This window comes from Balaenoptera physalus, assembly GCF_965194825.1.
Source record: "Balaenoptera physalus genome assembly, chromosome: 15".
In the NCBI taxonomy this organism is placed as follows: Eukaryota; Metazoa; Chordata; class Mammalia; order Artiodactyla; family Balaenopteridae; genus Balaenoptera; species Balaenoptera physalus.
Genome location: NC_138894.1, coordinates 77,457,725 through 77,484,410, shown reverse-complemented (window position 1 = coordinate 77,484,410; position 26,686 = coordinate 77,457,725). Strand labels below are relative to the sequence as shown.

Here is a 26,686-nt window from a genome sequence, read left to right as displayed (position 1 = left end):
TTCAAAAAGTCTCCAAGAGAGCATGAGAAAAATAGAGATTAGCAAATATAAATTTCTGGATGCAAAATTAATAGGGAATTAAAGGTTTTCTATAAACCTTTAAATTTTTTTTTTTTTTTTTTTTGGTAATAGTTAAGAGTTCAGAAAACAGTATATCTTCAATTAAGGACTAAATTCTCAAAGCTCCATATTGATGTTTCTGGTCATTTCCATCATTGTCCTTTTGAAATGCAAATTAGTGCTTTTTAACCAAAAAAAAAAAAAAAAAAAAAAAAAAAAAAGAAAGAAAGAAAAAGAGAAAGAAGAAAAGAAAGAGAACAAGCTCTTAAAAATATAGGACTGTGCCTCTATGTAAAGTGATTGGGATTTTGTTAAAACCATGTTTCTACTCCTGAACCCTGTAACCATTCCCCCTCACATACCCCCAGCCCACACCTGGATAAAAATATCCCTGAGTATAAAGGGAATCTACAGAGTCTACTGAAGATGCAGTTCTGAACTAGCTAATTTTTGTCCTCATAATTTAGAACATTAAGTAGCTAATATATTTAATACCTCTGATTGATTGTTCTGGGCTTTGACCACACTTTCAAACAGAATCCAAAGTAACCACAGTAAAGTAAGCAAATTTATTCAAAGTAAACTTTGTTTCAGGAGTGCCCCCACCCCAAATAGATTTTAGGACAGAAATGGGAAAGGTTTTTGAGTTATTTCATGCAGAATTATTATCTGTGGAAAAGCCGCACTGGAGTGGATGAATTCTTCTTCAGCGTGTATTTTAAATGAAGCAGGGGAATTAGATTTAATTTTAGTTTTAAATATTTGGGGGAAAAGGGAGGTGACAGTTCTACAGTTTTTGACATACAAGTTGTCCTTGAAATTGTTTTCATTATCAAGTATAAAGATTCACATCAGAATGGCCAACTTCACGTGGGTTTCTGGATTCCCTGGTGCTGCTCCTAACCTGGACTCGTAATCAGTTGCCATACCGAGGCAAGAGCACTCAGGGCGAATACAGTCACATAACTTTAAAAGTGATCAAAGTGTTTTCCGTGGTGAGGCCTTCAGTATTTGAGTGAATGCAGAGTATGTTGAAGTGGTAAGTCGGTGATAAGTTCTTCATCACTAACCTTGTTTGCACTTTTGTACACCACTGCTTGCACTAGTATCTTAGTGTGAATTTTAACAATTGTTTTACAGTGTATACAGATTGTTAAGCATTAATTTATATAAAGATGTTTCTGTTTACTTTTATGTATTTTACAAAGAACAGCTATAATAGTTGGTTAAATGTTCTTGAATTGTTTGTGTGTTAATTTGATTATGTTCTATTGTCTTTTCACCCCCTATGAATTTGAGTGTCCAGAATAGAAAAATAAAATGATTACCTGGTCTTTGAAAAAAAAAACTTTTAAACATGAAAATATAATCAGGCTTTCTTGTATTAAGAGAAATACAAATTAAAAGTGCTCAAATTCCATTTTCATCTGTCAGGTTGGCAAAAATCTGCAAGTTTGATAACACATAGTGATGGCTGAGATTTGGGAAACAGTCATGCTCATAATTTGCTGGTGTGAGTGTAAATTGTTGCAGCCTCTGTGGAGGACAGCTTGGCAGGGTTGCTTACAAAACCATATAGTACACTTCATCCTGTGATTCCTCTTCTAGGATTTTAGTCTATTGATATACTCCATACAGTTGAAACAATGTGTTTATCATAGCTTATTCATTGCAGCACTGTTTGAAATGACAAAAGATTGGAAATGACCTAAATTTTCATCATTAAGGAATTGATTAATATATGGTGCATCTACACAATGGAATACTATGCAGCTGTAAAAAAAAAGAACAAGAAAGTTCTTTATGTATTTATGTGAAAAGCTCTCTAAGGTTTATTGGCATGTGAAACTCTACTATGTATGTAGTAGAGTATCATTCATGTAAAAATGGGAAGAAAAAGTGAAAATGTGTGTGTGCTTATATGTATATATATTTCTTTGGAAGGATACGTAAGAAACTGATGACATTGGTTTGCGCGTGGGAAGTAAACTGAATGAACTGCAAGGCAGGAGTAGGAGGACTTTTTAAAATTAAAAAGTTAAAATTTAATTTGTATTATGAGTCAAGAGGATATTTTTAACATATAAGCTTTATGAATATCAATAAAATGAACACCTGTGAACTGAACTGAATTTAGAAATAGAACATTATCACTGTTGTGGTTTTTTTTGTTTTTTTGTTTTTAATTCGGCTGCACTGCATATTTTTTTTTTTTCTTTTTTTAAATTCTGCTGCACCACATGGCATGCGGGATCTTAGTTCCCTGACCAGGGATCGAACCAGGGTCCCCGCAGTGAAAACGCTGAGTCCTAACTACTGGACCACCAGGGAATTCCCACATTATCGCTGTTTTGAAGCTCCCTATGTGCTTCTCCCTGGTCCCATCTTCCTTCTTCCCCATTCTTTTTCCTCACTATTTCTTTCTTTGTGTAAATGCCTCCCTCTGCATCTTTTCCTTAACTTCTGTAACTTTCTGTAAACTTTTCTCCGTTTTTCCTCTTTCTGTCCTCATACACTCATGCTTGCGTACCTCCAGCCATGGTTACCCTTGCACCTTTGTCCAGATCAACCCCTGGCATCTGTGTCTCCCCTACAGGAGCGAACAAGCCTCGTATCACCACTGGAGAAGCTGGACCCCCAGGGAGAGAAGGAGGGAAGCCTTGTGGACCGGGAGCCACAGGAGAAGCAGCCCCTGCCTTCTCCCAGGTTCATCCACCCCAACGATGTTCTCAAGATTCTGGAGGCCTTTGTCACGGGTCTGAGGAAACCCAGGTGGGCTGTGTTGCTGGAGGGCTTGCCTGAGAACTGGGGAAGCTGGATGGGATGGGGGCCCAACAGATGCCAGGGATGGGAGAAGAGGCTGCTGAGCCAGAACTTGGGGGGAGTGAGTAGAAGGATGTCTGGAAGGAGGGTGAGAGGAATCCACGGACATTACAATGAAAGAAATGGGTGTAGAAGCGATTTGCATGTTTTCATTCATCATTCATTCATTCAACGAACATCTGTTGGGTCTGCTGTGTGTGAAGGCCCCGTGGGGAGAACACTTTGTGATCAGAACAATGGTCAAAGCATATGGAGGTGTCATGTTGCTCAGGGGAAGTGGTCACCTCCATCTGGCATATCAGAGAGGGCTTTAGGAGGAAATGGCACCAGAACTGGGTTTTCCTCGGTGGACAAAGTGGGGGCGAAGGGCATTTTAGGATGTCACAGCACAGGGAAAGGCCTGGTTCAAGAATCATGACAAAGAGGTATGGCTGGAGTGTCAAGGATCTGAGGAGTGGGACCGGCTTGGGTAGAGGAGCCAGGCCAGATCTTGAGAGCCTTAGCCAAATTGCCCAAGGTCTTGGTCTTTACCCTGTAGTGGACCGGAGCCAGAAAAGGATCTTAAGCCATGGGGGAGCCCTGAGTAGACTTGCATTTTAGAAAGATCACGTTGGCGGCAGGGAGGGGGCTGCTGCTGGATGCAAGGACAGGGGTAGGAAGGTTTGTCCAGGTGGGAGGGAACAGCTTGGATGAAGCCTATCCTAGAGGGGATGGAGAGGAGATACATTTTGAGAGCTGCTTTGCTACATTTGTGGAAGAAATAGGCAGAGTAATAAGCTATAAAGCCAGTGAGGTAAACTGATGGAGAGAAAGCAAGTGGATGAAACTCCAGTGATGCTTTCACAAAGGTGACAATGGTACCAGGAATCAGGAACATTGATGATAAGCGCGTGTTCTTTCTGAGAATCTTCCACGAGCTGATGAACTTGTATAGCTGGGTGGGAAGGTGACAGGTGGAAAGGCAGTAGGTCTGTGAGGTGCAGGCACTGTGATGGGCCCTGCTCGGGAGCCTGGATGACGCCAGGCGGAGAGGATGGTACCAGCGCTCTCAACCTTCAGGGACTTTCGGGCACCAGTGAAGCTGCTGAAGGTTGTGCGAGACGACTCAAAGGACTCCGCGTACTGGAAGGCCCTGACCACCGTTATCCCTGCCACCACCCTGAACCTCTGGGACGCTCTCTACACAGCCTTGGAGAAATACCAGTACGTGTGTATGTCATGGCCCAGGAGGAGGAGGGAGCCGGGCAGACAGGTAGGAGAAGGATGCTGCTTGGAGCGGCCACATTTGGCGCCTCCCTGTCCCGTGAACTCTTGGAGAGAAAAGCTGCCAAAGGGCAACTCCTGTTGGGGGGCTGTAGTGTTGGGGGAGGAGCCCTCTGGCCCCGCCCTCCCTGTTCTGTTCCCGCTGGCCTGGCTCGTTCAGGGCGGGAGGGCTGCTCTGGTGGGCGAGACTTCTGGGGTCCTCTTCCACCTCCAACCAGATAGAAATGCAGAGCCCCTGGCCCTTACTTGATAGAGGATGGAGGATTCAATGGGCCGCTAACCGATTTTTCTGCCCAAAGCCTCGTCCTAACCCAGAGGGCCGAGCTGCTGATAGAAAACAGTTCTCTGGAGCGGCAGAACACAGAGCTCCAGCAGCTGCTGCAACAGTATCTAGACTCCAAGGTGGGTGACGAGCCCCTGCAGGGAGGCGAGGCGGGACGCTGGGGGAGGCCCTGGGACAGGAGGAGATACTAGGAAGTGAGGCGTCACCCCCGCCCCCACCCTACCACGAGGCGTGGGAGCTTTGAGATGCGGGCTGTAATAGTGTCCCTTTGATGCCCATCGTTTTCAGCACCGGCCGCTTGCTGGACGGCTCTTAGAGGCAGTGACACAGCCAGTGCTGGCCTCCCAGCTTACAGAGCCCTTCCACATGAATTTCCTTCTTTGGTCCCTAACAACCAGTCTGCGAGGCAGATAGGGCGGAAGTGATTCTCCCCCTTTTTCACAAAAAGGAGAATCGAAACTCAGCGCCTCTGTAACTTGCCCAGAGGGCAGACTCTTCCCTCTCTGCCAGCCCTGGGTGTCTGGCCTAGGATGTGACATGGGGAGGGGAGGTTCCAACTGGGGCAGATATGCACTGGCCCCCACTCGTGCCTGCTCCAGTGACAGTCGGGGCAACTTCCCCATGGCTTGGCAGGAGGAAGGATCTCCCCGTCCGCTCCACAGGGAAGAGTCCATTGGCAACACAGTTGCTGGCTCTGCTCTGCTCCTGTGGGATCCTCCACGTGGCGCTTAAGGTCGTAACACGGGGCTGAGCGCAGGTCCTCCGTCATCAGCCCAGGCCAGCCACACGCCCACGCACTGGGGATGTGTGGCCCGTGAAGTCTCAGGCCCCAGGCCACACGTGAGGGGGGGATGTGGTGAGCCGGGGGGTCACGATGGCCTTTTGGCCCGAGACAGGACTCAGATGTTTGGGAACTGTATGGTCCATACTTCCTTCAAGGCCACTGTGGGCAGGAGGATGGGGAGGAGGGGGGAAGCACAGGGCCAGACTGGGGCTAGGGTGGGCAGGTGAAGAGGGGAGGGGAGGGCTCAAGAGAATGGATCAGAGGGGAAGGTTAAGAACATTACCGGAGCCTGACGAGCTGGAGCAGAAGCCAGACGAGGAGCCCAGGTCTTGGCTTTGGAGGAAGGCAGGCTGCGGGCTTTCCCAGGCAGCCGGAAGTGTTTGGGGGAGGAGGTGCTCCCAGGGATTTGGAGGCCTGTGGCAGGGGGACCCTGGGGGAAGTGTCATGACCTTTACTCTTTTCCAGATAAACTCTGAACTGCAAGTTCCTCCGACTCAGGTGTTCCGGGTCCCCACAAAATAGAGCCAGACCTCGACAGGCTGTCATGTTAGGGCCGACGCTGGTATCGGCATTGGTGCCAGAGGTGGCATCTCCTGGGGAGCTGCCTGGGCCCACTCCCTGGGTTTTCCAGAGCTGCTGTTGTCGGGCCTGTCAAGATAAGGTGACAAGGGGAGTTACTTGTATCCTGCAGGCATGATTAAAGTCTTTAAAAAGTTGTGTCTGAATCTCTTTAAAGAGGTCAGGTGAGACACGGGCCCCTATCCCCACCTCTGTGTCACAAGGGGACTTTGTCCCCAGCCTCGGATTGTGGTTTGACAACAGGCTTGTAGCTGTGGGACAGGGCCTGTGGCACGGGGCTCCCTTCTTGCTTTTGGGAGAAGTTGGTGTCTGCAGGTGGCGGCTGGAGCTTTGGGCCATTTCGGGGTCTGTGCCTGCAGACTGTCCTTGGGCCTGCAGGACCCTTTAGTGAGCTTTTGGGGCCCCTGGTTCCAGCCTGCGGTGCCCCCTGGGCTGTGGTGTGAGGCTCTTCCTGTGGGCAGCCTGGGCAGATGGCCCTGTACCTTAGGCCCACCTTGAACCCTGAGCCACAAGGCCCCCCAAAGGGTTAGGGGCCCATTCTGTACTGAGTCTACCAGCCAACCCTGCACCCCGCCCCCCATCAGTCCCCCCACTTGGACAACTGCAGACTTGTCAGCTCAGTGTTTGATTTCTTTTATTAAGAGAAAAATCACCACTCGAGAAAGGAAAAACAGCCAAGAGAAACCCAGCTCACGCAGGCAGGGGGGCAGCACTTCAAGCAAACTCCAGGCAGCCCCTGGAGGGCCGGAAGGGTGAGCCCTGAAGGGGCCAGGCGGGTAAGGGGGCACGGGCGTCCAGGCGTGGACGTCCAGGCTTGCGAGCGCTAGCCTGGGCTGAGGAAGCTCTGGAAAGCCATCAGGACCCACAGGCTGGGCAGGGACTGGGCTTGTGCACCCAGGGCTGTGGCTGCCTGGGCCGAGTGGAGCGGCCTGGGGAAGCAGCCAGCCCGCAGGATTAGCACGAAGGACCTGGCGCACTTCTGCAGAGCCAAGACTGCTAGTGTCGGCTGCCCTTGCAAGATTATGTCTGGGGGAGGGGAGGGTGATACTTTTTGCTCATTAACTCTTTTGAAAGCCCTGGGCACTGGCCCATGACGTGATTCTCGATTCTCAGTTAATTTTGTTAACGCTTTCAAGCTCTACTGGAAGGCCTGGGGAGGATTTGGGGTGGCTTCCTCTGGACCCTCAGCAAGGTGGGGCAGGCCCCCACCCCTTCCCACACTCCCCACCCTGCAGGCAGGGACTAGAGGGGAGGGACCCGGCCAGCAGCAGACTTGGGGTGGTGAGGACAGGCAGGGAGGGGGGGTGTCACCAGCCCAGACAGCAGGACGAAGGCTCCTGGGACCGGAGGCCTCCATGCCAGAGGAGGGGCAAATGCCCAGGCCCAGGAGGGGAGCGCAGGGAGGCCCCGGGGCCTTTACGCCCCTAGGAGCTTCTTGACCATGTAGCCGGGGAGGCTGTAGAGGAAGAGGGCCAGCATGAGCAGCCCCAGCAGTGCCAGCACGATCTTGATGATGAGCCACTTGTACCGCGTGCAGATGAGGTACTTGATGGACTTGAGGGGGTTGAGGAACCAGACAAAGGCCGTGTCGGGCCGGCTGGGGGAGGGAGAGTCTTGGTCAGTTGGTGGCATCTCCAAGGCACCCCATCCCCTCAGCCCTACTAGACCCCAAGAGTACTGAGTCCCCAAAGTACTGAGTGCTGGAGGGAGGGTTTGAGCCCATCTCTGAGCACCAGGTTTGCTGCCTGCATTCCCTGTCCTTTTTGCAGGACCCTCTGGTGCCCCATCTCCTCCCGCGGCCTAGACGGCATTTCTGGCAGCTGGGCAGCCATCACACCTCCCGCACCCTCGCAGTGATGGCAGGTCAATGCTTGAAGAGGCGGCAGCAGCACTGCAGGCAGTTCCGATTATTAGAAAGCTCCCCTATTGAGCGGTTCCTTGTATACAGTCCAGTGCTGCCCCATGTTCTCAGTGAGATCGGTGTTTCTCAACCTCTCCCCCTTTCTGCTTCTGTCCCCACCAGGTCCTGCCAGGGGTGTGAGGGGCCCCGGTGGGGCATACGCCACCCTCACCCCGACCTGCCCACCGTCAGGGCTGGATCGCTATTCTACCTTCTGCAGGGCCGCCTAGCCCAGAAGGGCTTGTTGAGCTTACATTCTGTTGACTGTGTTACAGAAACAACAGGTTCTATAAAATGTCAAGATGGAAAATCAAAGTATTGAATATGCTTCTTCAAATTCCTCCTGCTCCTGGAGGACATGGACCACACTCCCCAGAGCCTTTCAGCGCGGATGGGGCTGCAGAACAGGGGTGTGGGCGCAGGGCACCCGGTCTCTAGTCCCAGCGGTGACAGGCAAGTTAGGCACCTCTTCGAGCCTCAGATTCCTCACTTGTGCCATGGGGTTAATAGTAGACCCCCACCTCTGGGGTTGGTAAAAGGGTGACATGAGAAAGTGCATGGGATGCTCTCAGCCCAGCGCCTGGCACCGAGCTGTGCTCCTCATGTGCTTGTTACTAAGATGTTTGAATGGGATGGAGATACTCACTGTCCTGCAGGGCAGGAAAGGGCTTGGGGTTGGGAGGAGGATACTGGCAGACACTATTCAGGACTTGGTGGCTAATCCCAGCCAAAGCCTTTCCCCTTTCCCGTCCATAGCTCAACTTCTTTCTGCCAGTGGAACTGGGTTAGAGTCTGTCCCGATTGTTGCTGGGAGAGGGAGTGGTGTAGTGCAAAGGACACTGGATTGGCAGTTTGAAAACTGAGGCTGAATCCTAGCTCTACCCTGATGGCTAGGTGACCTTGGGCAATTTACTTTTCCTCTCTGGCCTAATACGTGAACATGCAAGACAGTTATTTGCAGTTCTGAGTCTATGATACTGTTTGAAAGCTTAAAAGTTGCTGTCTGTATCCTTATGTGTGCACTTGTGGGCATACTTGTGTGTGCACTTGCGTGTGTGTGTGTGTGTGTTCCACATGCTGCCCAGCTCATAAGCCCTAGGTCCCGGAGGAAGGGAGGAGTACCAGACCCAGTAGGATGCTGGGCTCAGGCCCCAAGGGTCTTCTTGGCCAGGTAGCCAGGCACAGAGTAGAGGAAAAGGGCGACGAGGAGGAGCTGCAGTGCGGGCAGCAGCAGGTTGAGGGGCAGCCAGCGACACGTGGGCCGCAGGAAGAAGTGGGCACACGTGAGAGGGTTCAAGCACCAGAAGAAGCTCGTGTTGGGCCGGCTGGAGCAGCAAGGGGAGCAGAGGCAGCATGGAGGAAGGGCATAGAAGATGAGGGCTGGGGTGTGGTGAGGGCCCCGGCCAAGATGGGGGCCGACCCTTGGCTGAGTTCCTAGTTCCAGGCACCCCCCCCAGCCATGAAGGCTGCCTGGGGCCCCAGAGTCCACCATTGCAGCTGTTTGTCTTTGGCAAAAAAGAGGAAGAGCGTTTGACTCAGCTAAGTGGGGCCTTCCCTGGGAGAGGTGCCGCTTTCCTGTACTGGTAGCCCATGCTCTGGCTCAGAGGGAGATGTGGATTCTGGGGAGAAGGGGAGGAGGGAAGAGGCTCCCCTGCAATGAGGCTGTGGCCTAGGAAGGGACGGAGAGGGCAGAGGTGACCACAGAGTGGAGGGCAAGAAGACCAGAAGGTTCTGGCACCCCCTTCCTGTTCCAGTGCCCCCAGGGACTAGCGTGGCAGGGGCCTGGCCGGCAGAGCACTCACTTGGGTTTCTCCAGGGGGTCAGGTTCATTGCGGGCCAGGCCCACTGGATTCTTCTCCGCCTCCTCGGCAGTGAGTAGATGCAACTCTGCCTCCACCTTGCCCTGCAGAGAGGAACAGAATGGTCCCGTTGCCCGGGTTAGGTGCCAGGCCCCCAGCGCCCTGGCCTGGCCCAGCCCTGCCCCCTGCCCAGCAGTAGTGGTGCCCACCGTGAGCTCAAACTCATCATTCTCATTGCGGGCCAGGAGGGGCCACCAGCCTTTGACACGCTTCTGCTTGAAGATGGAAACCAGGGGCACGTCCAGCTCCCCTGTGGCCATCTCCATGCTGCACTGCTTGGCTGTCTTCGCGCCCCGCGGGAACCGGTTCAGGTCCAGCTCGATGGCCCCTGTGGCGACCTCAGAGTCAGCTCTGACATCCAGTACTATTGACCGCACCCCCAAACCTGGGCTGGGCTCACCCTGCCCCTGCCTCCCCCTCCCCTGCCCGCTCTGCTCCGGTCCCAGCCTTGCACCCAGGAAGTCGTCGGCGGAGAAGTGGTCGGCGTCCCAGATCTGCAGGGTGAGCCGCGCGGGGATTTTGTATTCAGTCTCGTCCCAGGAGAACATGGACTCCTTCTTGGAGATGACAATCTTTTCCTCGGCAGCCAGGTAGTCGAAAGGGAACAGGTAGCGCCAGTTGAAGTTGCCCTCGCCCGTGAGGGAGTGGTAGTGGACGTCTGTGTCCTGCTTGTCCTCCTGCTGGCCCTTCAGCCACCTGTGGAGCATCGTCGCCTGCTCCAGACTTGTGGCCACACCTGGGGCTCTCTCCACCCACAGCCCCCCTGTCCTCTCCCTCCTCTCCTGCCTCGCAGGAAGGTGGGCTCACCCAGCTCAGCCCCCTCCCAGCCGGGGAACCGCTCACCCACCCCCGCACGAAAATGTCACTGGACTTCTCCCCAGTGAAAAAGTCATCATCCTCCAGGACCACTTCATCTGTGTTCCACACGATGACCCGTAGCTCGTACCTGGGCAGGGGGAGTGGCTGATTAGCAGCCTGCGGGGGGTTTCTCCAGGGTCTTGGGGCTAGGATGGGGCTGGAGATGAGACGACCGGGACAAGTCCTGGGGACTTGGGGTGGGCATGGGGCCTGGGTCAGGCTGGGGCTGAGGGAGCAGATGTGGGGAGAAGCTGAGGGGATGGGGAGACATGGGGGCACCAGGCTGAGAGAAAAGGGTCCCCCAGCCAGCATGGCTCTTATGAGGAGAGCCGGGTTGGGGGAGAGCCAGTTGGGCTGGAATGCCAGGACCCAGAGCACACTCTGGGCAGGGAGGCTGACTCAGGCCTCGGAGAGGCTGCCCAGGCTGCAGGGGAGGGCGTGGGGGGTGCAGGGGGGTGCGGGCGTGGCTGAAGCGAGGCTTGGAGAGTCAGGAGCAAGATCCCCCATCTCCAGGGGCTGGAAGCTCCACTCCAGCTCTAATAAAAGTTCACACTTAAGCCCAGCAGCTGGCTGTGGACCACCATGGAACCTGATTTCCTTTACATCCTTGTCCCCAAAGGGGATTTTCCCCTTGATGTGTAATTGTCATGATAAATGAGGTAGTTACCTCTCAACCTTTAGGAGTGAGGTTGAGTCAGCTACTAAAAATTGACTGGATTGTGGCTCTTGGAGTTCTCTCCTGGACTGCAAGTCCTGGAGACATAACGGGTTGGGGTGTCCCCTGGTGGTGGGCCCTGGAACAGCAGACTCAGGGTCCCACCTGGAGACTATGCCAGCTAGAATGGGCTGTATAATTTGCGGGGTCCCGTGCAAAATGGAAATGTGGGCCCTTTGTTAAAAATCATTAAGAATTTTAAGACTGCCGTCTTGAAATAAGCGTGGGGTCCTGTGCAACTTCATAGGCCTACGCACTTGGCCCTGATTGCAGGCGCTGAGGCCAGTGCTGGCAGTGACTTCATCCTGCCACTTTACAGATGGGAAAACTGAGGACCAGGCAGGCAAAGTGACCTGGCCAGTGTCAACTAGGAGAGACAGGTGGCGTAGCTCCTGACCCAGTACTCCCCACTCTCCCACCCTCCCGCCTCTTCTGGGCACTCGCCCTGTGCATCTCATCAGCAGTTGCTTTAAATAAAACTTGGTAGAGCTGAATAACAGCCTGGAGTGGGGACTGTCAGGGAGCAGAGCAGGCTCTCAGGGCCTCTGTGTCTTGTGGGTGTGTGTGTGGGAACCCACGGGGACGCTGTGTGTGTGCACGCACGTGGAGGAGTGGGTCTGTGAGGACAAAGTCTGCCGGAGCGTGCCGGTGTGAACTCACGGCCCTCACTGACTTCGCCACAGAGGTGTGGCCCCTGCTGCAGCAAAGGGGACCCGCCCAGAGCAGGCCCCACAGCCCTCTTGATGGGTTGCTCTGTTCCCCCAACAAGGCCACATGGGACTGACTAGGGAGACCTGGGCCTGGAGCCTCCTACAGGAAGGATGCCTTTGGGGAGCAGGGAGGGAGGGGTGCTGGGCCCGAGCAGCTCACTTCTTGGGCTTCCGGGGGGAGATGTCCAGAGGCGTCCCGGGGGCCGGCATGTCCATGGGAAACATGTCCACCCACAGCTCCAGGCGGCCCTGAGGAGGGAGGTGTGGCAGGTCTCACGGACTCCTCCCTCTGCCCAGCAAGGCCAGCTCTCCTCTCCCTCCCAACCTTTGTTCTGTCAGGACCCATTTCATCAGTTTTCATCCTTGGATGCCAGCAGTTCCCATGATGTCACCAATAGCCAGTGGCAGCTTCTGAGGGAGATACCCTAGGTCTCCATCTGAGCTGATGTAATTCTCACACAAAGTTAAGACTCGAACCCTGGAAGTTACGGCGAAGGGCCATGGTGTGTGCGTATGAGGGGAACGCAGTGAATAGCATGAGGATCTGTTTTTACGGACCCAGGTTGGGACTCCCTGATCCCAAATACCAAAGAACCTCAGATCCCAGCCAGGCCAGTCACCTGCTCGATGCCCGGCTTGTCAGGGTTGAGCAGCGGCCGCGTCTCCACGTGTTCCGGCACCAGGCGGCAGCCCACGCGGGGGATGTCCTCCCAGTACCTCAGGGCCAACAGTGCCACGTGCTCTTCCGTGGGCTTCCTCTGCCCTGTGGGTACCGGTGGAGAGCTCACACACGAGCTCAGCAGAACAAGAGACCTGTGCTGGGCCAGGGACTCAGGGGCACAGAGAGGCCCCATCTCCAGTTTACTGTTGGGAAACTGAGGCACAGAGGGAGATGTGGATTGCCCAAGTTCTCAGCTTCCTCATGGGCCCAGCAAAGCCTGTGTCCTTGGGTTTCCTCTGCTTGGGAGAACCTGACCAGAGAATTCTGGGCTATGAGGTCAAGGAAGAGAAAAACCCACATCCTGTCCCAGCACCCTGGAGATGGTTGGCACCGGTTTCCTGGCAGAGATACCTGCTGATTCTCTGGGAGGTGCCAGGGGGCCAAAAGTGTGGGGAGAGCCAGACCGACCTGGGTCTATGCCCTCACTCTGCCTTGTAAGAACTGAGTGGCCTTGGGCAAGTCACTGAATCCCTTTGGGTCTCGGTTTCCTCACCTGCAGAATGAGGAGAACCTCCCTACCCTACAGGGATGCTGGGGGAGAGAGTGAAGGGGACAAATGGGCAAGCGCTGTGTGGGATGGGGAGAAAGGGCGGAGGCTGGGCGGACAGGAGGGGGACACTGGGGTGATGAGCGGATGGGTGGTCCCACCACAGGGAAGTGTGGGTCCTTCCTTGGCCTCTGACACCCCCGTAGCTTCGTCCAGCATCCTGTTACCGTTCTCGTCCTCGATCTCGGAGGGCCCTGTGAAGACGCGGTTGGACACCTTCACTCTCCCAGGGGGCCCGAAGTGGGGGCCGTCCACTTTGCCCTCCTTGCAGAGGCGGGTCAGGATCTGACTGGGCTTCATGGGGTCCCGCCAGATATTGTAGCCGTGTCTGTCGGAGGAGACACATGGGCTGGGTGGGGCTCAGGGTGCGGCTGGACCATCCCCAGGTGGTAGATGGTCCTGGCCAGTTTTCTTAGGTTGGCCGTTGCTCCGTGTCAGCAAGTGAGCCCTGCCCTGCGCTCCAGGATCAGCTGACACACCAGGGCTGCTGCAGGCCGATCCCTCCTGCCCTGGGCTCCGGCCCACGTGCTCAGTGTCCCAGGGATGAGTATCCAGCCTCCCCCAGGGCAGCCCGCACCATCCCCCCACTGTGTCCACTCCAGCGGAACTTCAAAGACTCCCTGAGGAAACTGATAACACAAGAGGCTAAGGGGCTTGCCCAGGGGCACGCAGCCTGGCAGTGGCACAGGGCGGCCAGATCCTCAGCGCACTCTTCCTAGTGCACTTCTGCCTCTCCTCCCAGCCCGCTTTTCTCTCCTCATCCTGCTTCCTCTGTCCTGGAATCCCCTGTCTCTCTCCCTGTCTTGCAATCTGCAGTCCTGGCCCCTGAAGGCTGAGCCCAGAACCTGTTGGGGTGGAGGCCTGGCTGGGACAGAAACCATAATATGTCCACCTTCCCGAATCCCACGGTCTGCATCTTGTTCTTGGAGTCAAGGTGCAGTAGGTGTGCCCTGCCCCGCCCCGCCCCACGCACGTGGAGTAGGTCTGGGCGATGCCACAGGTGGCGCGGTGCTTGCTGTAGAAGCGGTTCTCCAGGTCGATCTTGGTTTCCCCAATGAGGTCATCGGTGCCTACCAGATCCCAGTCGTATACGGCTACCGTCAGCAAGGATTCCATGGGGAAGGAGGCCTCAATGTCAAAGGACCTTGTGGGACAGGGTTGGGAGAAGGGTCGAGGGTTGGGCTGGGGTAGGGTGGAGTAGGAGGTGGTCTGCTCTGGGGAAGTCGGGGCAGGGTGGAAGTGGGACACCAGGAGGCCTTACTTCCCAAAGACGGGGTTGAGCTGCTTGGAGATGTAGTTCTCCTTGTCACGGATGTCAGTCTTGCCTAGCCGGATGGCGATGTAGGGGTCGGCTTTGCCGTTGACGTCTGCGGGGTGCAGGTCCGTGGCCTGGGATGGCAGGGGTGCTCCTGAGCAGGGTCTGGGCACCTTCGTCTTCCAGTGTCCCTGCCCCTCTCCCTGATGGTCTCATGACAGTGAGGGGCAGGAGCACGGACCAGAGACTTGCTGTGTGACCCTGGGCAAGTCCCTGACCCTCTCTGGGCCTTGGCTTCCTCCTCTATAAAGGATGGCACTAGACCAGCTGACCTCCCTGGTGTCTTCCAGTTGGGGGCTGTCAGTCTGTAGCTGCTTCAGCCCTCCCTGGGCAGGAGGACTGGGAGCCTGGGGAAAGGATGTGAGGGGACTCTCACCCGGACCACGTAGACCCGGACCAGCACGTTGATGGGGTCATTGCTGGGGATGCCCTGGAACATGCCATAGGTGGGGTCATAGCCGGCTTCCCGGGACACGTCCTCTGGGAGTGGCACTTTGTACACGCAGAGGGAGCCCTGGGGCGAGGCAAGCGTGGGTCAGGGTGCAGGTTCCCATGGCACAGGCAGGAGTGGCATTCAAAATAGCACTCAGGGTCTGCACCCTGCTGCAGTGGGGCCTTAACCCTTTAGTTGCTGGGGTACGGAGAGTCAGGGATTCTGCAGGGAGTGGCTGGAGTGGGGGGGCAACTCTGAGGGGGGTGGAGTGGGGAAGTGGGTTTAGGGCAGATGATCTTTATCAATCAGCATGGAAGTATTTTCATACTTTATCAACCGGGTTGGCTGACAGTTCCACCTGGCTGTCAGCCCCGGGCTTGGGGTGGGGAGAAGAGCTGGTGGGGGGGCTCAGGACTTAGGGCCCACTTGTGCTCCCTGCCTGACCTTGAAGCGGCCCACGATGCGCTCCTCCTCGGTCGCGCCATCCTCGTCGTCGCCCGTCTTGCCCCGAAGCAGGTTGAACGTGTGCAGCCAGTCCTCGAAGCTGTCGAACTCTGACTCCAGCTCCTTGGGGTACACCTGAGCCAGGCCGGGCTGTCAGGGGGCGAGGCCGGTCCACTGGCCTCTGTCTTGCCCCCGGTGTGACCCTACCTTCTGGCTAGGTCTGCTCCCAGACCCTCACCTTGAGTTCATCAATCTTGGGTTTCTTCTTCTCATGGGCTTCAGACCCTTGGCCTGGGCCTGGGCTCTGGGTTCTCTTCTTCCTCTCCTCCTTTGCAGCCCTTGCCTTCTCCTTGCCCTTCATCGGCCCCTTCAGGCCTGGCCAGAAACAGACAAGGAGGCAGAAATGATCTGGCAGGAAGGCCTGGGTTGGAGACCCAGCTCTGTCGCTTTGCTAATTTAACTTGCAGGTCTCTGTGTGCTCATCTGTAGAAAATGCAGACAATGCTGCCTGGCATGCCCGCCTCACGTGGGAGCAGGGCACCAGTCTGCCAGGAATGTGCAAAGACTGTTGTGTGCCCTTTGACAGAGAGGGGCCTGGAAGGAGCTTGGGTCTGGTGCCAGCTCACTGTGCTCTCTGGCCTCATTAAGAGGATTGTTCTGTATCAGCATTTCCCAAACAGCATTCGATGGAACACTAGGTGTAGGTGTTCTTGGAATGCTTTAAAAGAAAAGATATATATATATATATGTAAAATAAGCTGGGGAAATATTTTATTATGTCTTCCTTCTAGAGATTTATAATAGCATTTGTATATTAAAGGCACTGAAAAGTCCTGCACCAAGGGACCTGTTTAACCCATTTGACCCCAGAACCCTCTTTTCCCTTCAGAAGACCCATTAATAGTGTTCCATGGAAAAGGTCTGGAAAATGCTGAATGGGGTGAGCTCTGAGATCCCTTCCAGCTCTGATGTTCTGTGACTCTAAATGTCTGTGACTCTAAATGTCTGTCCCTCACTGTGGCTACTGAACTGGTCAGAGTAAAAGCCACTCTAGATAAGGGTCTCAGCCTGCTCTCTGGTGCCCAGGGATGCCTGGTGAGATCTGCTGTTGGCTGCTGCAGCTGGGAGGGCCCATGGGAAGGGGAAAGAGAAGCAGCTGGTGTGACAAGCAGGGGAGCCACCCATCCAGGGGGCCGGGAGGGAGAGGCAGAGATCCAGGGCTCCAGGACTCACCCTCAGTGTTGTCCATCTCCTCCTTCTCCTCCAAATCAGTTCCTGAGGCCTCTTGCTGTCGAAGTTGCTGCCAAAAGATGAGGTGAGGAGGAGGGAAGGTGGGTTTCCTAGGGAGGGGTTTGTTGAACCCACGCTGTGGTCTTAGACCAGTCTTAAATGCTTAGAGGCAGAAACTCTTTTCCATTGGGTTTCAAACCCATGATGTGCTTAAGTGGGTTAAAAAAAAGTTTATGATGTGTACAATGTGACTTAACTGTACTTAGGGGTTATGATTCTTTAATTGTGTATGATTGAAAAATATGTGCTCTTTAATGTTGCTTCTTAGTGGTATTATTATTTTAATGTAGAAAAGTATAACTGAATAAGAAAATGTGCCTTATTTTCTTCAGTCAGTACACACTGTACACTAAATCATCAGGTTTCACCCAAGGTGTCACCGCCACCTGTTGGCAGCCTGTGCAAATTACAGGAATAGACTTGAGGAGACAATGAGCAGCCTCTTGGAGCTCCAGCCTGGCCAACTTGAATTCAGGAGATGTTGGTGGGAGAAGATACTACTAGGTGTCCCCCAGTTATCTGCTCTCCTGCTCTCTAAAAGTTTTTGGCACATAGCTACCTAGCTAAAGATTACATTTCCCAGCCCCCCTTGCAGCTAAGTGTGGCTATGGGACTAGATTCTAGCCAGTGTGAGCTGAAGTGATATGTGCAGCTTCTAGGCTGGGACCTTAAAAGGAAAGGAGTATGCGTCCCCTTCTTCTCTTTACCCTTCCCGTGGACTAGTATTAGGACGTGATGGCAAGCCATCTCTAACCACACAGATGCCAGTAACAAGATGGCAGGGTCTTGGTCCCTGACCCCACTGAATCACCATACCAACCTTCTTCTTGTTCACATCAATCTAACTTGCTACAGCAGTTTAACCTGTGCTCTAACATGGATGGTAAACATCACACACAACTCGGGTCATAGAAAGGGCCTGGGGAGAGAATGTGGCTGGATCAGCTGGGTTGAGGAAACACAACCATGGGCACACGTCCATCCTGGTCAGTCGGTCAGTCAAGAAGTGCCCTGAGGTAGGCTGGCAGTGTGGAGAGAGACAAACGAGGAAGAGGAGACATGAGCCTTCTGGAACTTGCAATCTGGCTCAGCAGACAGAACCCATGTGCACACAATAGGGGAAGAACATTTCACAGCCACAGTGACGGAGGCATGTAAAATAAAACAGCTGTGTATTATTATGTAAAATAATAGTAGCTGTGCAAATACTCCTGAGAAGTTGTTGTTCTCTTTGGCCTCTGAGCGCATATTTCTCCTCTTCCTCAAAGGTCACCTCCTCTGTGAAGCCTTTCCTGATGCCCCCAGGCACTGAATTGCCTTTGTTATCACATGGTAGTGTATCTGCTTACGTGTCCATTTCGCATGTCCAGTAAATACTCAGGGCAGGTAGCCAATCTTATCTTTTGGCTCCTGTAGCCCCTAGGTTGGTGTCTGACTCATCATATATACTCAAGAGATATTTGTGGAAGAAATGAATGAGGACTAGAGAAAACCAAGGCAGGGAAGGTAGACTGGACCTCCATCCTGGAAAAGGGTGAGCTAGAACTTCGAGGCTGTGAGACAGCCTGCCACAAGCTCATGTCGATGGAGTGGGGGAGCCAGCTCTGGTGTGGGTGGGGAAGAAGCTGGATAGGAGGGTCTGATGTGGAGCTGGGGTCCCCTCTCCCAGCCCAGTCCCTCCTTGGCCCCCTGCCCAGGCCGAGGCCTCACCTCTTTCATGGTATCGATGGAGGCAAAGTACTTGGACCACCAGTCCAGCATGCTCTCATCTGGCTCCTCCTCCTCTGGTTCTTCTGAGCTGCCCTTCTTCTTCTTCTTCTTCCTCTCTTTCTCCTCATCAGCCTGCAGGGTTGGCTAGGTCTAGAGTCCTGCATACATCCCCGCACCCTGGCCATTCCCGGAGCCCTGAACAATCCGGGGGTCCCCCGTTCATTCCGACCATCTGCTCCAGGAAAGCCCTGGGCTCCAGGAGGCTCTGTGGGGCTACCGACATCAAAGGGGCAGGGCCTTGTTTTATGGATGTCACGGCCCAGAGAGGGTCATGACCAGCCAGCATGAGCCCCCAGCCAAGGCAGGATTGTCTCTCAGGGGCCCTGCAGCCCAAACAGCTCTCTCCCTCTGCCTCTTTGGAGGGGTGAGATGGCCGGGGCATCAGGGGCTACGGGGTGGCTCGGTCCCTGATGCTGTCTTCCTTGGCCTGATACCCTATGTAGTATAGGGTCTTCTCTCCCCAGAGCCCCCCGGCTGGTCCCCACACTCACCACATCCACCTTGATGACGGCATCAGAAGTCTGCAGAAAGGAACCAAGGAGACAGGGACAGACTTAGCCACTGGGGCCGGAAGTGGTAGGTAGCGGCTGGCCAGGGCGGGTGGAGGAGAGGGCGCTCACGCAGGGATGTTCCCTGTGTCGTGAGCGCTGTGCTCTCATGGCCAGTTCTGGGTCTGTGGAAGGTCTGCCTCGAAGATGTGTCCTCAGACCTTCCAGGGTGGTGGTTTGCAAACTTGGCTGCACGTTAGAATTACTGGGGGCTTTTAAAAATCATCAGTTGCAGGGCTCCACTGAGTCCAAATGGGGGTACTGGGCACCAGGAGAGTTGTAAACTCCCCAGATGACTGCAGTGGGCAGTCAGAGTCAAGAGGGGAGGCTGACACGGCATGAAGCTGGAGGTCAGTAATGTTGGCTGGATGAAGGACAAGTGTCTTAAAAAGTAAGTGGACACAAAATTACACAGCTGAAGAGGAACCTGGTGAAAAGGGCCCCACCAGAGTCCAGGGCCTGTGGGACGATGGGGCAGCTCAGGTCTGTGCCGCCCTCTTGGTTCGCTGATGGCCTGAAACCAGGGGGCTTCCCTACCCCGCCCCTGCCTCCAGGAGGAACAGGCTTCTCAGGGAGGAGCTCAGGAAGCTGGGAGCCCAGGGGGATGTGGCATCTCCCGGTGTAGCCCCAGAGCCCCTGGCAGTGCCATCCCAGGCCTGCAGGCCAGGCCCCGGGCCTCGACTCCTCCCCTTTTCCATGAGCCATGCCCCGTGCTAACTCAGCCTGCTGGCTGGGACTCTCTGGGGACCAGGATGGTGAGGTAAGGAAGGATCCTTTCAGACCCGACTCAGATCTCAGAGGCTAGGAGACGCCGATGGGCCGTGTGAAGCACATGCGGTCAGGAACGGGACTTGGAGAATGTGCTGGGAAGGAAGCCTGCTTCCCGCCCCTCTGTCCTGTCTGGATTCAGGATGGCCTGTTCCAGGCCAGCCTCCATCCCGCCGTCCCCTGCTGACGCCATGTCCGCATCCGAACACCGAGGTGACAGGTCTCCCTCTGGCAGACAAAGAGCCCCAGTCCCAAAGCCAGGAGGAATAAGGCGCTTCCACCTGGAAATCCTGCCCCAACCCATCCCTTGGGAGAGTTGTTTGTAAATGGCTGGGAGGGAAAGCCGGGGACCCTCTGGAAAGAGCACTGGTGTTTGCACAAGGAATCCATTGCCTATGGTGACGTTTGTTGGAATAAAAATAATTGCAGGCTATTACTTCACACGGTTACTGCTCTCTCTGTCTCTCATACGTGTGTACCACGTGTTCATGCACATGTGCACACACACACGCAAAACTGAGAGTCTCGCCTTACAGGACAGTATAGGATGGGGCTGTGTGCACATGCAGTCAGGGTTAGCCCTGGCCCATCGCACGCCAAAGGAGGAGCGACTTAATGTGTCGTCTTGTGTGCGGGGTGGCCCGGCTCTGGGAAAGTGCCACCCGCAGTTGCACGTCCCCAGCCAGCGTGGGGCTGACCCCAGGCGCCTTACCGCATCCAGCTTCACCACGGTCTCCAGCTTCTTGACAGGCACCTCCGGCTCCATGTTCACCACGACCTCCCCTGTGGGGTGAGAAGAGGGGCCCGCACTGTACAGCACACGGCGGCCCTGGAGGAGCCTGCCTGGACGGAGAGATGGACAGACAGACAAGGAGGAGCAGCAGTAACAGTGAGAGTCAGGGCTGGCTGGAAGGACCGGAGGCCTAAAGCTGATTCTAGAGCTTTCCGAGGGAGAGGGAGGGATAAGATGGGCATAAGGAGAGGGAGGAGGTGAGCCAGAGAGGAGGGTGAGCAGTGCTGAGTGACACAGTGGAGGCCGGGGGGCGGGGGAATCGGGGGGTTGGGACGGGGAGGGCCTGGGTCTTCTCCAGGAACCGGCTGAGGACCATCTGCCCTCAGGCCCTCTAAGGACCCCTGGGCTCTGGCCTTTCTGGCGCTAGAGCTGGGGGCCACCCTGCGCAGCCTTCCTTGGCGCCCAGGGCGGGACCTCCCTCCTGGCCTCCCCCGCCCACTTAGGGATGGCCCAGGAGGAAACCAGGTGGGCTGGATTGTGAGCTGGAGGCCCTGCCCTGGGCCCAGAAGCGCCATACCCGAGGTGTTCCAGCTGGGGGCTGAGCGGTCCGGGGGCCGGTAGATGAAGCGCCGCAGGGAGCTGACGGTGTGGGAGCCGACCAGGGTGTAGCGGCCGAAGGCCCGGCAGTCCACCACGCGGATGTTCAAGGGCGGGTGCAGGAGCTCGTTCTCCGGGAGGTCCTGGGGGTGGGGCAGGGACCCCGAGCTCAGAGAAGGGGCAGAGGCACCCAGCTCTGCCCAGGCAGGTCCCGGCCCACACTCACCACTTCAAACCACTTGACGAGGGTGTTGAAATTGGGGTTCTTCTTGTAATTGTGGATCAGGGACGACTGCACTCCCTTCCCCGCGCACTCGATGTCTACCCGCGGCCGGTCCACCTGGGCCAGGTTCACCCGCTTCAGGTCCCGCAGGCCCCAGAACAGCACCTGCGTGGGGGTGCGGTGGGGGGGAGAGGACAGCCCCTCAGTCAAGGGCACCAGCTGCGGGCGGGCAGGGCCACCTGAGGAAGAACCGGGCTGTGGGTGGACCGTGCGTCAGGAGGGGCAGGGCTGGGAGAGCCGAGGAGGGGCAGGTGTCCTGAAGGCGCTGTGGGGTGAGGGTGGGTGTGGGGGGCCGATGGGAGGGCCGGGAAGGGTCCTGGACCGTGGCAGTGTGACTCAGCACAAAAGGGGCAGGCGCCGGATGGTCGCGAGCCTGGGTCTGCTACTGGCCCCTGGGTGTGAACTTGGGCCAGTCACTTCCCCTCCTGGGCCTTCAGTGTCCTTATTTGAAAAACGGAGCGTGGCCTGAGGTTGCTGAAGACCCCTGGAGTTTGATGCCAGCAGTGTAATGCATGCATACGGCCCTCATGGAGAGAGAGTGAGGGGGGCCAGGGAGCAGAGCACAGCAGGGCCTGTTCAGGGCAGGGCTGGGAGGGGCCGGATGCAGTCCTCACACACCTCTATCCGGTACTTGCTGAGCACGGGCCGGATGCCCATAGGCACAGGCATGATGGGACCTCGGTCCACGTCCACTGGGCCATTGATGGGCGGCAGGTCGGCCTTCCCTGCTGGTCCAATCTGGGGAATGGGGGACACAGTGTCACACCCTGGGGAGCCCGGGGAGAGGGCTCTCTCTCCCCATGAGTTATTTGGCATGTGATCTGGGGAGACAGGGAAGGCTGAACAGCCCAGGTCCCCAAGAACCACACGCCCAGCTTCCTGTCCGACTGGCCTCACAGCAGGATGGGGAGGAGAAAGGCCCCTGGCCCAGCCCCCTCTTTCCAGCAGCCCCACCTGCAGCAGCTCGAAGGCGGCCAGCAGGTCCCCGGCCGTGGCGTTGCCGCGGTAGATCTGGTAGTACTCGAGCTGGGGCGGGAAGCGGGGCGGGCAGTATGCCTCGTCGGCCATCTTCACCAGGGGCTTGGCAAAGGTCCGGCCTATGAAGTCGGCTTTGCCCTGACGCGACAAACAGCCAAGGTGGCCTCTTGGTGCTTGAACTGACCAAGCATGTTCACACCTGGGATCTCCTTCAGTCCTCACCACGGCCCCATGTAGTTGCAGGTGTGATCACCCCATTTTACAGATGGGGGAAACCAAGTCTCGGGCTAGCTCCAAGCCATGCTGGCAATGAATGGCAGATGCAGGACTCAGGACTAGAAACAGCTGCTCCTACCCCTAGTCCAGAGCTCCCTCGGGGCACCCCGGTAGCTGAGGCGGCTTGTAGTAAGCGGCTCCCCATCTCTGGAGGGGTCACCCTAATCCCCCACTCCCTTACTCCAGAGCTCCCATGGAGAGCTATGAGGCTGTTACTGACTGTGGTAGGTGTGGGCAGGGGTGGGGGGGCCCCTCAAATGGGGGAAGGCTGGGGACAGCAGGCTTTCCTGGCACATCTGGGTCTGAGCTTGGTCTGTCTGTGCCGGGAGGTGGGACGCCCTGGCCTGTCTCCTCCCTGAGGCCCCAGAGGCCCACAGCATCGGGAAGGGGTCAGGCTGCAGTGACAGGGCAGGAGACACCCGGGGTCTCCTGGAGGGGCTGGTCAGCAGCCCAGACTCCCAGCTTCCCCGGCAAGCATCCTGGCCAAGGGGCTCTGCGGGTGGGCTGTGGAGGTGGCCGCTAATGCAGGTAGAGTGCGGGGGAGGAGGCGCGGTCCCTGGTGCCAGAGCCCACCCATACCATGGTGTCCTGGTCGTAGATTTCGATGACAATGATGGGAGGGTCATCCCGCAACTCATGAGCTTCACCATAGAGCTCCAGGTTGTCGAACACCAGCATCTGGTCCCAGGTGGGGCACAGGGTCTCATTCAGCACCTGCAGCATGGCGGGGGGCACAGGTAAGTGATGGTGGGTGGGCAACACCTGAAGAGGAGTCACCCCCAGTCACTGTGGTTTCCAGGGGACGCGGGAGCAGGAGTGCCATGCTCCCTGACTCTTCCGGGAATCTCAAAATGAAGGCTGATATGAGGTCCGCTCCTGACCCTCTCTCCCAGCCCCCCGCCAGTGTCTTCCCTGTCTTCTGTGTGGAATGTGACCACGATTAAAGCCTTCACCAGTGTGGCCTGGGCCTGCAGTCATCTGCCAGGCTTCCCTCTAAGGATCTGGGGTAGTGGTTGGTCTGTTTCTCCAGGTCCCAGAGGCTCACAGGCCCCCTCCAGTGCTCTCAAAGCCAGAGCCAGGCCCTCCTCCCTGGGGCCCTCACCTCTGTGCACTGACTCTGGTTGATGAAGAAGACACGGGCGAAGGGGTCCGAGAGACCGCTGCTGTCGGCGGCAAAGAGGCTGCGCGCCTGGTACATGTGGGCACGGAGCTGGAAGGCCTGCTTCTCTGTGGGGGAAGCAGGCTGAGGCTCGGGGAACAGGCCACCCGCCAGTGCCCTCCCGCCCAGGCCCGGGAGTCCTCGCTCACTGGTGTAGAGCAGGCTGATGGGTGGGAAGGCGTGCAGGCCCGGGCCCTGGGCCGCCCTGACCTCCTCGAAGCCGCAGGGCAGGCCGCACAGAAAGTCCTTGCGCTGCTTGCTGAGGCCCAGCCACAGGTAGAGCTCCAGCTTGGCCTGCACCGTCCAGCCCGCCGAGCCGAAGCCCCGCTTCCCTGGCAGCTGCGGGTGGGCGCAGGGTCAGCTGCTGGAGCCCATGGCATGAGGAAGGGGCAGGAGGCTGGAGGAGGCTATGGGCAGAGGGGCCCCTGCCCTCCGCAGCCGTCCCGCTGGGCTGTGTGGTGTGGAACACAGTGCAGAGGGGCATGGGGGGGACCCCCCACCCCTTTCCTATTCTCTCCAGCTCTTCTTTGAGCACCCCGTCAGCTCTGGCCAGCCAGACCCAGGGGTGGGGGTACTGCTCCCTCCAAGGGGAGGTTGACCCCTTGAAAAAGCGCCGACCCCAGCCCCTCCACCCCCAATCTTGCTCCCCTTCCGGCACCTTGAGGAAGAGCGTCTTGACCTTGGCGCAGTCCTTGCCCAGCTCCTCCTCCACAGTGGAGAAGAGCAGGTCCTTGGAGGGCACCCGGGCGTAGGCGATGCGCTTGTTGTTGCTCATCATCCAGATGAAGACGTCGGGGACGCTGTGCTGAGGCTGGGGTGGGGGCAGGGTGGTGGCCAGTAAGGGAGAGATCCTGCCTCTTGGCCAGGCCTGAACCCACAGAGGAAAGGACCCCGGCGCTGGGTCCTTCTCCTCCCACCGATCCAGCGGGAAGAACACGGGACAGGGTGAAAGGCTTGGCCTCTCCTGTCCCCCAACGGCTGTCTGAATGGGAGGGGCCTCCTGGATGGTCTGGCCCAACCCCTCCTGTGCAGCCCCCCTTCCGCCACCTTGGGTCACTCTGGTTTGGGGCTGGCAGGGGGCACACCTCGTCTGCCAGGAAGCGCAGCTTGTGCAGGAAGTTCTGGCACAGCCTCAGCTTGTCCCGCACCGTGTGCCACTTCACCTGTGCCCGCAGGGTCTTGGCCTGCTGCCCCATGCTCTCCTGCCAGGGTCGGGGGTGTAAGTGGGGCTCAGGTCATGACGCATGATGGAGGGTCTGGCCCTGGGGGCTGTGACCTCAGAGACAGATGTCCCCCACCTCGGGTTCCCTTTTCACCTCCAGACCCTCCCTCCGTCCCCGGTGTGGTCCAGCCGCGTCCTCACCAGCTCCCGCATGCAGGACTTGAGGCGCTCCCGGTCCAGCCTGGTGCGGGACCAGTGGCCCTGGTCCTTGTCCGCGAGGGAGAGGAAACGGCTGGGAGGGGGAGAAGCAGGGCTTAGCAGAGCCCACCCGCCAGCAGGAGGCCTGCAGATGCCGCCTTCTCTGCAAACCCCCCACTTCTGACCCCCGACTGGCAGCCCTGCCACTTACTAGCAGCCACAGCTCAGCTCCTCCAGGACGCCCCGCAGTCGGCGCTCAGGGTAGGACTTTTCCGTTTTGATCATCTCCTGCACATCATTCAGGCCTTCTTCCTGTGAACCAGGGGTGTGAGCCACAGCCCCCCTCAGCCTCCCCAAATGTCTCCCCCGTTCATCAGGGGGATGAGGGGCTAGCGCCCTAGGACCTCCCACGAGCGCCATCTCCGGACTGTCTCGCCATCACAAGGAAACCCAAATTTTCCAGGTTCTGTTTTCAGAACCTGAAGGAAGAAGCCACCTCTGGGCCATGAGTCTGTGGTCCTGGTGGACCCACAGGGGTCAGACAGAACTCAGGGCTAGATGTAGGGGGTGGGGGAGTGCAGGCCAGAGACAGAGGGGTTGGCCAGTCACCTCCAGGGAAACCCGGGGCTGGATGGGCCAGGGTTCCCAGACTCCACTCCGGGCCGCCCTCAGGCTCTCCACCGCTCCTGGGACTGGGGCGGGGACAGGAACACAGGTTCTACTGGGGCCACTCTGCAGTTCCTCCCCCAACCCCACAGCCTGCTGCCGGGCAGACAGGACTCGCGTGTTGCAGGGGAGCTGTCCAAGCTGGGCGAGGCCCTCTGAAGCACATGCCCTCTGCCTTTCCCCTCCCCGCCGTGGCCTGGCCCTGACCAGCTTGTCTGCGATGTGGTCCATGATGTTGGCATTGTAGAGGCGGCGGCGCTCGTCCGGCCACCAGCTCTTGATGTAGATGCAGGGCTTGCGCTCCAAGTAGGGCAGATGGAAGTAGTTCCTGGGGTGGGAGCAGGTGGGAGGTTGAGGACTGGACACCCAGGGAGGCGGTGGTGGGGCGGGGCCAGGCCATGAGAGGATGGGAGGCAGAGGGCAGGGCTCCCAGGACCCTCTGTCCTGGCCGGCTCACCTGTCGGTGATCTGGGGCCGCATGGGTGGGCTGGAGGAGACTGAGGGCAGGTCCCCACCCTCGTCAGTCTCGTCGTCACTCGACTTCTGGATCAGATCCACTTCCTCCTCGTCCCCAGGCTCCTTCCGAGGCCGAGGCCGAGGCCGCTGGGGTCGAGACAGGCCATCGACTTCGTTCCCATAGTTGCCTGGAGGCAGAAGGGGGCACCGAGGGCCTAGAGTCCTTTCCCCACCAGGCCCCACCCTGCCCTCCAGTCCAGGGGTCTGTGGGAGGGAAGAGGGAGAGTCAGGGAATGGGGCTGGTGCTCACAGGTCTGTGCCAGCTCAGACACGATAGAACACTGGCCAGAGGAAGGGGCCATGTCCTACACTCCTGCAGAGGTCTCACTAGGAGCCCTGATGACCGCTGAGCTCAAGGTCCAGCCCAGGACGTGGCCCGTATTCCCACTCTCTCCTCTCCAGTCCCATGAGGGCCTCGCTCCCTTCTGCAGGGAGGGCTTCTTTCCTC

The 26,686-nt window shown here is 56.9% G+C and overlaps 2 protein-coding genes and 1 long non-coding RNA gene across 8 annotated transcripts in view; 1 reads left to right on the top strand and 2 right to left on the bottom strand.

Annotated features, from left to right (window-relative positions):
* DRC1 (dynein regulatory complex subunit 1) overlaps positions 1–8,007 on the top strand; it is a 51,487-nt gene extending 43,480 nt beyond the window's left edge. For 3 of the 4 annotated variants that reach the window (XM_082428017.1, XM_082428015.1, XM_082428018.1), the window contains 4 exons: positions 2,657–2,832; positions 3,943–4,086; positions 4,446–4,548; positions 5,679–5,930. In XM_082428017.1, coding sequence (XP_082284143.1) covers positions 2,657–2,832; positions 3,943–4,086; positions 4,446–4,548; positions 5,679–5,735 — 480 coding nt within the window. In that variant the 3' untranslated portion in view covers positions 5,736–5,930. Of the gene's footprint in view, positions 1–2,656; positions 2,833–3,942; positions 4,087–4,445; positions 4,549–5,678; positions 5,931–7,815 lie in introns of those variants that run through there. The other variant, XM_082428016.1, reaches the window with a different exon arrangement.
* On the bottom strand, positions 197–2,650 carry LOC309644354. The gene is made up of 2 exons (XR_014254381.1): positions 2,258–2,650; positions 197–2,213 (listed from the first exon to the last, which is right to left on the bottom strand). It is a non-coding gene; the product is annotated as an uncharacterized lncRNA (long non-coding RNA).
* Positions 6,991–26,686, bottom strand: part of OTOF (otoferlin) — an 89,315-nt gene continuing 69,619 nt past the window's right edge. Inside the window, exons 18-47 of one of the 3 annotated variants that reach the window (XM_082428034.1) lie at positions 26,180–26,366; positions 25,930–26,050; positions 25,268–25,368; positions 25,060–25,150; positions 24,782–24,898; positions 24,355–24,507; positions 23,846–24,035; positions 23,640–23,764; positions 23,117–23,251; positions 22,238–22,399; positions 21,902–22,021; positions 21,227–21,388; positions 20,981–21,143; positions 20,383–20,453; positions 18,846–18,875; positions 18,295–18,426; positions 16,528–16,594; positions 15,533–15,669; positions 15,295–15,429; positions 14,794–14,931; positions 14,364–14,491; positions 14,076–14,246; positions 13,270–13,430; positions 12,455–12,597; positions 11,995–12,083; positions 10,399–10,497; positions 10,006–10,247; positions 9,701–9,879; positions 9,495–9,595; positions 6,991–7,389 (exon numbers count right to left, since the gene is read on the bottom strand). In XM_082428034.1, the coding sequence (XP_082284160.1) occupies positions 7,209–7,389; positions 9,495–9,595; positions 9,701–9,879; positions 10,006–10,247; positions 10,399–10,497; positions 11,995–12,083; positions 12,455–12,597; positions 13,270–13,430; positions 14,076–14,246; positions 14,364–14,491; positions 14,794–14,931; positions 15,295–15,429; positions 15,533–15,669; positions 16,528–16,594; positions 18,295–18,426; positions 18,846–18,875; positions 20,383–20,453; positions 20,981–21,143; positions 21,227–21,388; positions 21,902–22,021; positions 22,238–22,399; positions 23,117–23,251; positions 23,640–23,764; positions 23,846–24,035; positions 24,355–24,507; positions 24,782–24,898; positions 25,060–25,150; positions 25,268–25,368; positions 25,930–26,050; positions 26,180–26,366 (4,031 nt within the window). In that variant the 3' untranslated portion in view covers positions 6,991–7,208. Of the gene's footprint in view, positions 7,390–8,093; positions 9,018–9,494; positions 9,596–9,700; positions 9,880–10,005; positions 10,248–10,398; positions 10,498–11,994; positions 12,084–12,454; positions 12,598–13,269; positions 13,431–14,075; positions 14,247–14,363; positions 14,492–14,793; positions 14,932–15,294; positions 15,430–15,532; positions 15,670–16,527; positions 16,595–18,294; positions 18,427–18,845; positions 18,876–20,382; positions 20,514–20,980; positions 21,144–21,226; positions 21,389–21,901; positions 22,022–22,237; positions 22,400–23,116; positions 23,252–23,639; positions 23,765–23,845; positions 24,036–24,354; positions 24,508–24,781; positions 24,899–25,059; positions 25,151–25,267; positions 25,369–25,929; positions 26,051–26,179; positions 26,367–26,686 lie in introns of those variants that run through there. The other 2 variants (XM_082428033.1, XM_082428035.1) reach the window with 2 other exon arrangements.